Consider the following 15,058-nt stretch of genomic DNA (forward strand, 5'->3'; position numbering starts at 1 on the left):
TTACTTCACAGGAAATGTCCTAGGACTAAGAGATTAAGACATCCTGCCATTTGTTCAAAATGAGGTTAATCCCCATACTTCTTGTAAAACTGAAAATTATAAAATGTTATTTCCTTTTCCAAAGAAAACAGCACAGTGAAGTGAGCTGTGCGCACAGTAATTATTAGCAGCTATCTTCAGCTACACTAAATCAGACAGTGTTTTCCATTAGAAGAGAGTTGTTATATCACAAAGCTCTTTTCAAGGGAACAAAGCTAGATTCCTTAAAATTAATTTATATAAGAGGCTTAATAAACACAGAATTAGCAAGTGCAGAAATGAAGAACATAGCCTGTTAAGAAACTATTTCCATAAAACCATATGCTTTTGAGTTAATTTAGTAATTTTCTGAAAAATCTCAGAGAACTTCTCTGAACTCACAGAATCCAATCTATGATATGAGAATTTTAGATAGGTTTCTATGGAAAACAGTGGATAATAGGGTGTCCTTCCAACACTAGGCAAACATCATAGGTAACATTATCACTCAAATATTCTCATAATTTTTTACAGATTACTATGCAATAATACATTTTGTATGTTTAATGCAGCCACCTCTTTTAAATTATTGCAACTTTTTATACTAATTTTCCTGAAAAAATAAGCAATTATAATTTTAAAACATGAGCACATAATTTCAAAATCTATAATTAAGTTTAAAATCCTTGTGGAACTAATTAAACTATTAACTTTCATTCCTCTAAAATAATGAGGTATTCTTGAGATCCCTCCATGTTATCAAAAATGATAGTATTTCATCTTTTCCGATGGCTGAGTAGTATTCTGCTGTATATATCTACCCAGTTTTCTTTATCTAATTATCTATTGAAGGACACTTTTGTTGCTTCCATGTCTTGGCCACTGTGAATAGTGCTGCAATAAATGTAAGGGTGCATGTACCTTTACAGATAAATATTTTCAAATTTTGGGGTAGTACCCAGAAGAGGAATTGTTGGGTCATATAGGAACTCTATTCTTAATTTTCAGAGGAGCCTCCACACTGTCTCCAAGAGGGGCTGCCCCAGTTTCCATTCCCACCAGCAGTGCGTGAGGGTTCCTTCTTCTCCACAGCCTCTCCACACTTGTTATTACTTGTCTTGATGGATCTTGAGAATATCATACCAAAAAAAAAAAAAAAAGTCCAAAAAAAAAAGTAAAGAACCATATGATGCCACTAATATGTGGGGAATAAAACTGAATGCAACAGATGAACAAACAAGACAAAGAAAAACCCATAGACACAGACAACGGTACGGTGGTCCCCAGAAGGAAGGGGAGTGGGAGGCAGTAAAGGGGAAAGGGGTCAAATACATGGAGACGGGAGGAGATTTGACTTTGGGTGGTAAATACTCAGTGCAATATAGAGATGATGTATTATAGCAATGTAATTTGAAACCTGTATAATTTTATTAATCAATGCCACCCTAATATATTAAAAAAAATTAGAACAATAATAGGGAACATCCAGGTAATATCAAAAACACTTAATTTCAGCAACACTTTAATATTAAAATATAAAAGAGCAAAATACTAACCAAAGTAACATTTCCATATACTTCTACTCCAGGAAAAAAACTTGGATTTACAAAAATATCTGAGAAACATGTACAAAGCTGCTAGTAAAACCTATGAAATTGACTTACTTATTTGCATTCTAAAACAGTGAAATGCTCTGTGCCCTGAAGTTTTAGAATTCATTTATAGCCCAGTTTCTCCAAATATTAAATAAGAAAAAAAAACCTTTAAAAGTCTGTTGGGAGATTCCGGTGATAAATGCGGAACGCATCACACATTCATGTTTCCCATTCGATCTCTTTGCAGTAGAGTTTTTGTAGAGATGTTTGCAGTGACAGGTACACTTGCTTTCAGATAAATGCAAGGTTTGTGTATAAATTTTATTGACAAATGCAATAAAATAATAAGAACCCCCACTGATATCGGAATGAGGTCTGCGTCAAATACAGCCCAACAAAAGCTTTGGAACAACACAAAATCTTTGGGATGATATTTTATTCTGTCAGGAAAAATCGTAAAAATTGATTTTCTAAAGTGCCTAGTCAGTGTTTATAAAGCCAACAGCACCTAAGCTGCACTGGCAAAAAGGTTTTTTTCAGTGAAAAGTTATTTATTTTGAGAATAATGCCCATTTATAATCTAGTTCATTAAATACAGGCGCTCAACCACTAAGCAATGCAATTAATCTGCTCACCTGATGTCTGACCTGAGCATCACTGCCTTCTTCAAAAATATTGTTTCTACAAATGCTGCAATCTTGGAATACTGATTTTAGCTCACAATGGGGTCTTCCTTGGTTGTTATGGTCTAATTTTGGAGGTTGGAAGAAAGATGCAAAAGCTGATCGGCTAAGTACTTCTGAACATTTTATCCTCTTTAATTACCTATACTTCTATTTGAACCGCCCTGAGCTGAAAAATAAGAATGGTGTTCGGTATCTCTGCCACTCTGCTACTTAGATCAATGAAGGTGAAACATAATTTAATCTCTCTGGATTTCAGGCCTCCTATCTCGAAAATGTGAATTGAGAGTAAATTCATAATAAGGAAACTTAAACAGAAAAATCTTCCTTCTTTCCATTTTTGGAAACATCAATAAAAAAATCCAGCCATCAGCTTTTAAGATAAGAGAGTATTTATGTTCATGTTGTCTATACAGCATGAATTCTCTGGATGATAATCTGGCCATTTAAAATGCAGATATGTTGGTGTGGAACCCTTCAACACTGCTGAGAGCCATGGATGCTCATTCTCAAACTACCATTTTCTTTGTAATGATTCTTTAGAATTGTGTAGATTCAGCTTCTGATTACTCATATCTAAAACAGATGAAAAATGGGATGATACATTTTACAATATTTTAATAAAATACAGAGCATTCTTCCGGCTAGATTTTTCAGATTGCTAATAGAAGGGATTATCACTGCAATTGCCTAAAGAATACTTTATCATTTTTTTGAAGTTTGGACTATAGTCATCTGAATCATTTATGACAAGAAGAAAGAATTGATTTTTAAATTTAATTTCTTAAATTTTGTGATTTCTCCAACATACGACTTCCTGTAGCTTGCATGACAAGGAGGCTACAATGTTATTGCCAAGAAGCCGGACGGAAAGCATGAGTCATCCAATCAGGGAACAGTGTTCCAAAAAAGAAAACTTCCAGACAATTAATTAGCCGAGGGAAAGGGGGTGGGAGGGAAAGCGGGGAGTAAATGGCGACGGGAAGAGGCCTGAGGGGGTGAGCACGCAATGCAATACACAGCATATGCAGATGATGAATTACAGAACCGTGTATCAAAACCTGTATAATGTTTTTAACCCATGTCATCCCAATATTTAATACAAAGTAAAAATTATAAATAAAAATAAAACAGAACACATCCCTAAGGCGACAACTAAAAAAAAAAATTAACTATATTTCAAAATAACCATTCCTCATATCAATTGTAATGTTTCCTGACATTTTAAGTAACATTTACATTTTTATAGGTGTCTTTCAGTGCTTTAATAGGATTTCGGTGTATGTTTGAAGTACTGAAAAACAGATGTGACGTGTGGAGGAATTAAGTAGCAAATGTAATTAAAAATTTTTAAAAATTGTAAATTTGGGCAAAGTGGAAGAAAATTCCACACTCACCGCCTCCCTAGTGAGCCCCTCTCGGCGTCGCCGCGGCGTGGGCTGGGCCTTCTCCTCCGGCCCCGTGACTGTGACTCAGGGGCTCCTCGCCTCTTACCCCGGTCCCCCGGCACGTGATGCCCCAAGTTCCCATCTGTAGGGCCAGCTCAGCTTCACAACCTGCCTACCAGGTGGCACCAAAACAGGAGGGACTCTCTATGTGGTAAAATACATTGGACTGATCAAAATTCGGTGGAGCCCAGATGCGGGGGGGCGAGTGGGGGGCGTCCTCCAGCCACAGCCTGGTCTGAAGCAGCCGAAGGCGACCTGGCCGGCGAGCCGCGGTCCTGCGCAGCCTTGTGCCACGTGGCAGGCGCCTTGGTTGCCGAATGTGGCTTTTATCATTTCCTGTGCCAGCTCTTGCTTGGGGATGCTGTATCTCATTCCTGTCTGTGCATGTGCTTCTAGCACGTTGTTTCTCCACTGAACGCAGGGTGAAGCTGAATTCAGGAAGACGTTACTATAGCGATCTGAACTCCAAGTCAGTGAGATGTTTCTGTCAATAACTAAAAAAATAATTCAGTGTTCTCATGATCGGCCCACTCCTGGGCAATGAAAGAAAAAAAAAAATCGTAACATCAAAGTGACATCAGTATTTTATGTTTTCTTTAGGGAAAAAGTTAAGATAATCTATTTGCCTCACTTAATAGACATTTGGCTCTTCTCTAAGTATCAGTTAATAAAACTATCATACTGAACTTACAGATCATTTTTTCATTAAATATGCTAATGCTAAGTGTTTTAATAGTGGCTTTTCCCCAATTGCTTAAATGACTTCCACATTTTTAGTTCATTAACTTTAATAACTTGGTGAAGTAGGAGGACAGCAAGAAATCTTTTAAAATGAATATACTAATCGAATGCAATTTCACTTGGCAAAGCTTAAGTGGTGAGGTAGAATATAATCATCTATCTTCCATTATCCTCCAAATGTATGTTTATACCCTTTAAGTAAAATACTGGTATAGTCAGAATAAAAAGTTGAAAATATTTTGCATCAGAGAAAGACAAATACCATATGATTTCACTTATATCTGGAATCTAAATAACAACATAATTGAACAAACAAAACAGAAACAGACTCCTAGGCAGAGAGAACACACTGATGGTTGCCAGAGGGGAGGGGCCTGGGAGTTGGGGGAAAAAGGTGAAGGGCCTCAGGTGTATAGACCGGTACACTTTGTGATGCGCAGGGTTGTCTAACCGCTCTGACGCACCCCTGAAACTAATACAGAATAATATTGAATGTCAATTGTAACTGAAAAGTTAAATAAAATTTTAAAAGGGTTATACTTGCTTCGGTTTTGTATTAAAAGTTTTAAACTGTATTTCAAGTTCACACTATCACACACACTCAATTAAAAATTCATGATTTACCTCATTTCAAACATTCTTCAGAAGGGGGAAAAAGTGTGGCCTCACTGGTATTTACTTAAAGACACTTCATCACCTGCGGTAGGTAAGACACAGTGCATGAGAAGCACGCTCAGCAACGCACTCCAAGTTTTCTGACGGCCTAACGAAGACATACGTTCTCCCTCCATTTTATTCTCCCGTCACCTCTCACTCTGTGTATCTTCCCATTTCCTCACATTTATCTTCTCACAGAGTCAGGCCTGAGTTCGAAGCCCCAGTGGCTCTCCATTGCTTACCAAACCAAATACAAACAGCTTTGGCTCCCCCATCTACTACTTTTTCAAGGACTGCATGACCCATCCAAAGTGTAGCAGTTTCTTAGAAACTCCCAAATATTTTTCTGCCTCCTCGGTTTTGCTCGAGTGTCTCTGGCAAGGCCACTGGCTTCCCACCGAAATCCGTTCTCTGCCTCTTCCATTTGTATACAGTTCCCTGGTCTTAGAGCTGCCCAGCTAGAATAAACTGACCAGCCTCCTTGAGTAGCAACATAGATTAAGTTCTCGATGAAATGAGAGTGGGGTGACGGGCGTGTCTCCCCATGGCCCCTCCCCTTTGTCAAGAGCTAGAAGACAGACAGTTCTTCAAACAGGCAGACAAGAACACCACTCCGGGACAGTGGGTCTCCCCTGGGGGCCACCAGGCCAGCAGTGGCACCTGAGACCTTGGAAATGCAAATTCCCAGCCCCCCACCCCTCCCAGAACTAACGAATCTGAAACTCCGAAAGGGGGGCTCAGGCATCTGTCTGAACAAGCTCTCCGGGTGGCTGATGCATATTAAAATTGGGGGAGCCCTGTCCTAGGGGATCGCGGAGGTCAACTCGGGGGGCACCTATTCTGAAAATGGCCACGAGGGCCAGTGCCACGCCAGTGACCTGGACTCTCCTCTTAGGAAGTTTGTGAAATCACACGGTTCTTGAAGCAACTGAACTGTTGACGCTCCTTTTTCAGCTGCTCAGTATTTGCCTTAAGGAGTATTTATTCAACCTGGAATGGCCTGTTTACTATTCCCGCCCTGTTTAATAGTTCCACGTGCAGAAACTGAAAGTCTACCTGGATCATTGCAAGCGAGCTCCAGCCCATTTGCCTAGTGCCAACGAATGCCAGGCTGTCTGTTTTTGCTTTCCTTTAACTGCTATACATATTACTGAATACTCTTTCAGAAGAACGCCAGTCGGATCGCACTTAATCTTCCTACTGGCTGTCAGAGCGTTGAGGCTAAAATACAGACGGGCAATGGGCCTACAAGGCCCCGCCTAAGGGGACGCATGCCCACCTCTCCAGCCTTACCCAGAGTCATTCCACATTTCTCTCTGCTCTGGGCACCCTTTCCTTCTGCTCTTGGGTCCTGGCCAGCGTCTCCCCCCTGGGACCTTCTTCTTGTGCTGCTCACTTCACCCTCTTACTTCGATTCATTGTTCACGTCTCTTCTTAAATATCGTTTTTTCTTCTCCCCCACCCCAATGCATCCCATCAAGTCAAAGCCTTAAAAACTCTTATTGAGCCTTTACGTTTCCCTTCAGGACACTTTATGTTTTTTGTAGTAATTCATTGCTTCCTATGAATGTTGTTATTAGGAGTCATGCCCCTCCTTTGACCCCCCGCCCCGCTGGAATGCAAAGAGCTTCACAAGGGAAGAAGGTACCATGTCTGCTTGCCCACGTTGTATGCAGAGCATCTACCACCAGGTCCGGCACAGTCAGTCAATATGCATTAAATGCAGAAAACACGGATTATTTGACACTCAGCTCACATGACATCTTATCTCCTACGACGATTTGGATCCCTCTTCCTTATAAAAGAATGTCATTTCCAGTGGTTTCATTAATCAAGAGTGTCCCTATCTACTTAAAAGGCTGAAGTTCCTGTTCCTGTTTGTGTTAATGACGCCATCAGGAAGCATTTATGCAGTGATCTGTCTGGTTTTGGAACCTGACAGTCGAGGCTGGGGGTGCATCCTATCTTACACACCGCTGCGACTCATTTCCTGAAAGGACAGCTTCAATTACTCCCTCGCTTTGCTAAATTTTTGTAAGGGGCTACCCTCTTCCTAATTACAATCTCCCCACCTTTGCATCCCCACCTACGCTTAGGTGGCCCATACCCCAATCTCATTTCGCACTTTTCCCCTGCAGGGTAGATTTTGCTTCATTCAAACAGGCAATTCAATATTCCCCATGCATAGCTGCCTCTGGGCTGGGCCTTTGCACATTTATTTCCATCTGCTAGGAATCTTCTCAGAATTAGGACTCCTTTCTGGGCCATTTCTCACATGGTGACTACCCTGCCTGTTAGTTTCTTCCGTGTTCTTTAAGGTCCATATCAAATGGATCCCCGTGATCTGACTAAGCAAATGCAAGTAACAGGCAGTGATTCTCGGGGGTTCTTGTCAGGTAGTGGACCCCAATGACCAGCTTCTGCGCTGCGAATACGCTGAACGGTGTGCCCTGTGTCTTATGATACAGGGGCATAGAGGTGACACAGCAAAAACACTTGAAAGAGAACGTCAGTGAGTACATTCAAATGAAAATACAAACATTTCTAAAAAATTAAAGCTACATATTAATCAATAAATGAAACAGTAGAAAAGGCAACTCTAGTCTAGAGCCACTAGAGAGGCTATCAGATGGGCGGTAAACCGTAACCGTCCACTGCCAAGTAGCGAAAGGAGGTTTGGTGAGGGCAACTCTTCAGCCCTTCCACACACCGGAAACCATGAACGCCTGCCGTGAAGACTCGGGAAGGCCAACCTATGACACAGGGTATTTGTACAGAAAGTATTAATGAGTAAAAGGGGGTAGATACCATATCTCCTAGTGGGGTATATTAAAATATCAAGGCAGAAAATTCTGACAGAATGAGCAAAGTTCTGTTTTTCTCCTTAGTTAAATTAACAGCCACAAACTCCCTCTCTTTCCTGTGCCTCTCTTTATAACAGTATTTATTTAAAGTAAAAAATAACTTCCCAGCTGAGAATGTCAAATGGCATCTTTCTGCCAGGAGCCTGATGTGATAGCAGCGGAGGTCACCACGTGACGAGAACCCAAGGGCAACCACATGGCAGTTTTCCTGGGAGAAAACCCCACAGACAGTCCCTGTCCTAGGACCCCCTGGCCTGAGACCTCTGGTGGTACCAGCCAGCACTCTCACATACCAGAGTGCGATAAATTCAGCTCCCAGGAAGAAAAGGGATTCAGTATAGAATTAGAAATCTTTCCAGCTCACTAAGGAACCGTGTGGGTGTTGTGCTCAAGGCATTCTCATTTGTAAAAGAAAGAAGAAAGCTTCTGCGAATGATAAAGAAAAGCAAGTAAAACATTTGGTTGAATGCACAGGGATTTAGAGCTATGTCTTTCCCTGCTAAGAATATTGCTAATGAAAATGAGAGTATCAAGCTATTTGTCATTTAAGTACTGGATTGGTATGATCTTCCAAGGTTAAGATCACTATAACATCAAAGTCCCCTTGCTCTCTGAAGACAAATACTATGATAGCCTACATACTCAATAAATGAAATTAGCAGCTCAACTGTCTAAATTTCTTGATATAATGAGGAAAGGTTGCAAAACAGGAGGTAATTTTTTTTTTTATTTTAAACTGAATAATGAATTATTTATAAACCATTGTGGTCAACACTCCAGAGGTGTTCTCTTTGCTCTGCCATTACTCTGGTCACAGAAATTTGTTTTTTGAAATTAAAGACTCAATTACACGACAGCAGCGACTGACTCATCCATCCTACCTGCTGAGACACCGGGTTCCATCACATCCACCAGCAGAACGTACTTCTGACCAACCCAGCAGCGAAGAAATCACTTCTACCCCGATCAAACACACTTACAAGGAGATCCACGTCAGGACTCCAGAGGGGAAAGCATCTTGAAAATTTAGTTTCTAAAAAGTGATCTGTATTTTGGCTACATACAAACATATGCACATGTCATCAATTTCTATAAGACCTGAGACAACACGTTTATTACATGTTTACCTGCAAATAAATGAACATAATACATTTTTTTAAAAGATGTTTTCATATATACTCAAGTGGCCACATTCAGAAAAGTTCAAAGGATGAGCTCTTTTTATTTGTTAGAATAAAGGCTTGACACCTGTTAACGTTCCTAATCCTCATGGTCTCACCAGAGCCTGTTGCATCCTCAGCACCACAGCACTGAGGTCATTCTGCAGGGGGCTGAAATGCACGTCAGCGTAGATACAGATCTCCCCATTACGGGGCTTGCTGCCCTTGGACGGACAGAGTAGACATAATAAATGGATTACTACAGGCTGGAATGACCAGGGAAGATATCACAGCCTTCCAAAGACAAGGGCAAAACTGTAACCACACAGAAAATTCATGTCTTCATTATGACCTTTTCTCCTTTCTGTCCTTTGCAGTCAAACTGGCCTCTTATAGCACCCTGACTCACCTGCCTCCCTCTACCTTGCACATCCAGCCCCTTCGTCATGAAGCCCTCAGGACAATGAGGTTCTGGTTGGCATCCAATTATCTTAGGAACAAAGCCTCAGGTCTGCTGACCGCAGAGACAGAGTTTCGGTCAAACTAGAGGTGACATCCAGGCCTCCATTGTGTTTCAGCTCCAGGCCCAGAAAAGCAGGGAAACCAGAAGAAGCAAGGCCATGGCCAACGGCAGGCCCAGACGCCATGGTCAGCGACCCCGCCCCCAGCACCGGCCCATCCGGAGGGACCACAACCCTGACCGCGACCCTGACTCCCTTAGTCACCATGACTGATGATTTCCCCATATCGCTCCTCCCCTGGGAGCCATCCGGGAGCCAGGTCTTCAGCCTGAGCTCGCCTCTGTCTCGGCGGGGGGTCGGCCACTTCCTCAACTAATAAACCCTTACTTTTTTGCTGCAAATTCCTGTTGGTGTCTTAACTGGGCCTCGAAGCGTTCAGGCGAACGGACCCCTTTAGTCCAGTGACAGAACCTCTGAAAGAGTGAAGGGAGTAAAAGTAAGTAAGGGAGCAGGAGGAAGGGTGTGGAGGGTCAGAGCATCTGATGCGTTGAGAGAGCAATAATCGTCTGACTAAAAATGAGAGACCTTCAGCGTCAACCTGACGCTCCTCCTCCTCCACCCAGGTTCTTCTTGAAGGGCGCATTACCAGGAAAACACGTATATGAAGCACAGTCACTTTATTTTCAATGGCCTGAAATGCGCTTTATTGCAAATGGGATTTGAGTGGATTGAAAAGGGGAGCAGGGCTTGGTGCCAGGCGTTTGTCTCTGGTTAGAGCATTAGCTTCGTCAAATTTAGAAGATGAGACTGATTCAAAAGAAAAAACAATTTTTCTGGAGTAAGAAATGTATGTAATAGTCCTGATATAGTCATTCAGTTACAAGGAAAGGATAAGGGTCTATGGATTATTCATTTAAACCAGGAGAAAACATCTGCCTGAACTGACTAGATTTAGGATATTACATTTTTGGTATGATTACATAAAATCACATAATTCAATATGGTTTCATAGAAGATTGCATATAACTCTCTTGTATAGTGGGGAGACTACTCCCATTAAATGTTATCTTCTCATTCCAAAACACCTTTAATACGTATCATATAAACTTTTACAGAGATGGACAAAATTTTATCATTTTGTCCTTTGGGGTAAACTTAGCACTTTAACATTTATCATTGTTAAACTGAGACTGATTTTAAGAATTTTATATAACATAATCAACAGTCGAAGCCCAGGGTGGCACTGGCTGCCTTCTTGTGTTCTTCCCTGTAGAAAGCACAGGCTTTTAAAGAAAAGGTTCCTGCACCTGCCTTGGAGGTACACACTCGGCTTCCTGGATACAAGAAGCTGTTCAGAGTATACAGGTATTTCATCTAATCAGAGTGATTCTTTGGTTATATTCAAAGTTTACATTAAAACTCTTCCATGTACCTCAAGTCTACCAAGGTGGGTTGAAAATCTCTTAGTCTAAATTCTTAGTATCTTGTGTTAAAATCCTTTCTTTTTACAGAGGGAAAATTACACACCTGGAAGCTGCTATTTCTGTAATTATTTGACAGAAAGGAGAATGACAGGTCTAGAAACACTAGAGGGCTTCCCAGAGGCCTACGGTGTAAGAAGTGAGATCGCTCCGACGCGGCAGTGTGAAGACATGAGCTGGCCAAGGGGGTTTCATTTCCTGAAGAGGGTGACTGCCTGAGCTCACCTCAAAAACATAAAACAAAGAAATGGTGACTGTGGGGACTTCTTCTAACGGGGGATTTCCCAAAGTGCACATTAATCACTTAAAATACATGGGAGTCTGACAAGGAGCACAAAGGCAATATGTTCCAGGTTTGGGGCATACACACTCAGGCCAAAAAAATAAAACCACAACAAAAAACCCACGATATTGTTTCAATCAATTTACCAAACTTATTAGGCCAAAAAACAATTTTACACACACACACACACACACACACACACATATGTATAGATGCACACACAGTAAGTCACATAGACATGTATATGTATATATCTGACTTGTTGGCATTATCTGCACAAAGTTAAGATAAAGAAAGGCTTTAAAGGCTGCAAGGTTAGAACATTTTCTTTCTCATGTTCACGGAGGTGCTGACCTGAGAATCTGTATAAGGGGGTTGCTCATCTGCGGGTTCACAACTGTAAATGGTGACCCAAGAATCAAGGCTCTGGGAAGTTTCAGTCTCACCAAAGCTCCGCAGAGGTCAGAGGGCAGAGTGAGAATTTCTGTGACAGGGCCCGTGAGCAGACTTCTTAGCAGAAAGCGAGTGCTCTTGCTGTGAGTCCCCTGCCCAAGTCACGTGGGGTAGGGGTATGGGAGGGTTACCTTCGATCACTTGACCTGTGGAGAGCGCCTCAAGAAGACCACTTGGGGGTCTTTGAAACACTTTAATATGATTGGGACATATGGTTCTGGGGTCTGAATGCCATGTGAGACCACACAAATGGGCGGTGGACGCTGCCATCTGACTCCTGCCAAGAACCGGAGAAGGGCACACGTCGGCCCTCGGTGCGTTGGTGGGGGAGGAAGCCGCGGCCGAGAGGTGGGGGTGGGGGAGGGAGGCGGAAGGCTTTGCAGACTGGGGCCGAGCCAGACGAGGGCCTGGCATGAGCCAAACGGTGTGATGAGCGCTGGGGAAAGAGCACGGCCTACCCCGAGAAGTGAATTCCAGAGCCAGGATTCATCAGCAGGGCGGCTGAATACCCAGTGCCCTATAAATGGCTGCTAGAGAGGTATTAGTTAGAGCTGGCTTCTTTCACATCACAACTATGTTACCAATAGGTATATGACAGTGAAAATAACGTCGATATTAATTTCTCAGGCTTCCATGGCAGATGGATCCAATACCCCTCAAGACAAATATAAACTACATAAGAGGTTCCTCAAGAAGTTAAACTTAGAATTATGATATGACCCAGAAATCCTACTCCCAGTATGTTTGCCTTCTATTAAACACTCCTAAGATCAATAAGTTAATGGGTAAAAGGGGTCAAATATATGGTGATAGAAGAATATTTGACTTTGGGTGGTGGGCACAGAATGCAACATACAGCTGATGTATCATAAAAGTATACACTTGAAACCTGTATAATCTTATTAACCAATGTCACCACAATAAACTTAATTAAAAAACAAAACTTGATGACTTAAATTATGACAAATGTTGTAACAGCTTTCTTTATAAATATCCATGATTACATCATTGAATAAATTGGGTTTCCAAGATAAGCTAGGTTTATATAGTAGATCTAAAACACAGAAATGGTGAGTTCACCTAATAAACAATACAATATTAATAAATACAACTTTGGAAATGAGAGACTAGTTGGATTATAAGAAAATGTGTAGTAGCAATGGTGTGGACAAAAATTAGGTCATTGAAGAGCATTTTTATGAAAAGAAATATCAATGAAAAGGGAAAAAGAAACAATTTAATAAAAACATACACTATATTGTGGTCTTATCTTAAATCCCCATAAATTTAGCCCAAATCCTTTGAGTTACAATTTTCAGTCACCATTGTATTAATTCTCTTCTCCCTCATTATGGGTTTTGTTCTTTACAGTTGAATTGGAGGCTTTATTTTAAAACGAACCTCAAAGCAATTCTGATGGTTCATCTTTTCATTACTTTAGTAATAAAATATCCACTTGCTCCTGTAATTGTGGTGGATGCGTAATTACCTTCAAGGGAAATAAAGTATCTAGGTTCCCCTTCTCCTATCGCGTGATTATAGTGTTGAAAACCTTTGTAAATGAAATTGAAACGATCCTCAGCTGTTTTGTAATGTTAAGTCTAAGCTGTGATCACTCACCGGAAGTGTTCTGGACCTACTTGAGTCCTTACTTGGAAAATGTTCTTTGGCAAGGTGTTTACTACACACTCTGTTAGGTTCATCAGAGCCCCATACAGTAAATGATTTCTTCATTTGTAAAACATCCTTACTTATCAGTCAGAAAGTTACTGACGTTTGGTCAGGAGTGTAAGTACTGCCTGACGGTCCACGGTCTAGCCTCAGCCAAAGCCATTCAGCATATGAAAAAAATGCAAGATAAATCACTGTGTACACCTCCCTCCTTTTACTCTCTCTTTTGAGAAGTTTCAAGCAGCAATCATTTTAATTAACAGATGGTGTATAAGGATGCACGATAGCAGCTGTTAATATGCAATTTTAAGACCGGAGGGTGTCATGACATATCTAGACACAAGGGCAACATATGTTCAGCGAGGCGTAGAGATTATAATATAAATTATGATGACAACAGGCAGAGGCACAAGCAATGGATGGCCGTCCACGTTTAATCAGCCAACATCTTTAACACGTATCACAGAAGGCTTGATATGAACCGCGATACATCAGCTTCATGCATTTCGAAACGTGTAACTAACTTTTTCGAATTTGTGAATGCAAATTCAGAGTTTTTAAAACAATTATTGCTCACGAGAGAAATGGGAAGTAGATAAAAGCTACAAGGACCATCTGGAAGAAACCTCAAAATATCCAAACAGATTGTGTTTTCCTGCTTTTAAACGTTTGCTCTCATTATGTTTTTGATAAGAGGAGATCGTTTAGTTAGATTGAACCCTAGTAGTTCAAGCTACAAACTAGCTGGTTGAGGATATCACAGACAAAAGCGATTACCTTCTCTTGATACTGCCGCCGGGAGGAATCCAGGGACTGGATCAGAGCCGTGGCGTGGCCCACGAACATGGCGTAGCAGGTGGCCCCGACGATCATGCTCAGCATGGTGATCCAGAGGTCGGACATGCTCACCGGGGCCTGGGCTCCGTACCCGATGCACAGCATGTGACTCATGGCCTTGAAGAGCGCATACGAGTACTGCTTTCCCCAAGAGTCGTTCTGGAGCGGAAGAGAAGAAGAAGGCAGCCTGAGCCAGGGGACAGCAGCGGGTAGGCCGGCACCCCGCCCCCGCCCGCAGTGGGCTGCCCTCTCCGGCCTTGCTGCCCTGCAAAGCCTGCGCGGCGCTTCGCTGGCGTCCGAACAGTCCGCGGCTGAGATGCGCCTTCCTGCTCCCTTTCAGGTTTGCTGTTTTTAAAACTACAGTTGCTTTTGGGACAATGGTGTGAGTGTCACATAAAAATGCCCAGGATGAATGCGACGAGGCACAAAGTTTCCGGGAAATGTGGTCATTCCTCAGAAAAGTATTTGTAAGCTGAGATGGCTGTGAACCCGAAAAGGCTAAGTATAGGAATTCTGAGGAAAACTTTGAGGTTTAGATTTTTTAAATCTAAATTGACATGTTTGTGGAATGGTCCTTAATATTGTATTTCTTAAATGGAAAAGTAAACGTTCTGATATACTGATAAATGGAAAGTCTTCCTTAATACCCTCTCTCAGAGTAAGGTACATTCAAATTCAAACGTCAAGGTTGATGGGGAATGAATTC

At 41.7% G+C, this 15,058-nt stretch overlaps 1 protein-coding gene across 1 annotated transcript in view; it reads right to left on the minus strand.

Moving 5' to 3' along the window:
- Positions 1–15,058, minus strand: part of HCN1 (hyperpolarization activated cyclic nucleotide gated potassium channel 1) — a 311,369-nt gene that overhangs the window by 76,956 nt on the left and 219,355 nt on the right. The window contains exon 4 of the mRNA XM_054575326.1: positions 14,293–14,511. Within this exon, the coding sequence (XP_054431301.1) occupies positions 14,293–14,511 (219 nt within the window). The remainder of the gene's footprint in view (positions 1–14,292; positions 14,512–15,058) is intronic.

Source organism: Pteronotus mesoamericanus, unplaced genomic scaffold (genome assembly GCF_021234165.1).
Source record: "Pteronotus mesoamericanus isolate MK-2021 breed Mesoamerican mustached bat unplaced genomic scaffold, CSHL_Meso_final contig_29, whole genome shotgun sequence".
Taxonomy (NCBI): domain Eukaryota; kingdom Metazoa; phylum Chordata; class Mammalia; order Chiroptera; family Mormoopidae; genus Pteronotus; species Pteronotus mesoamericanus.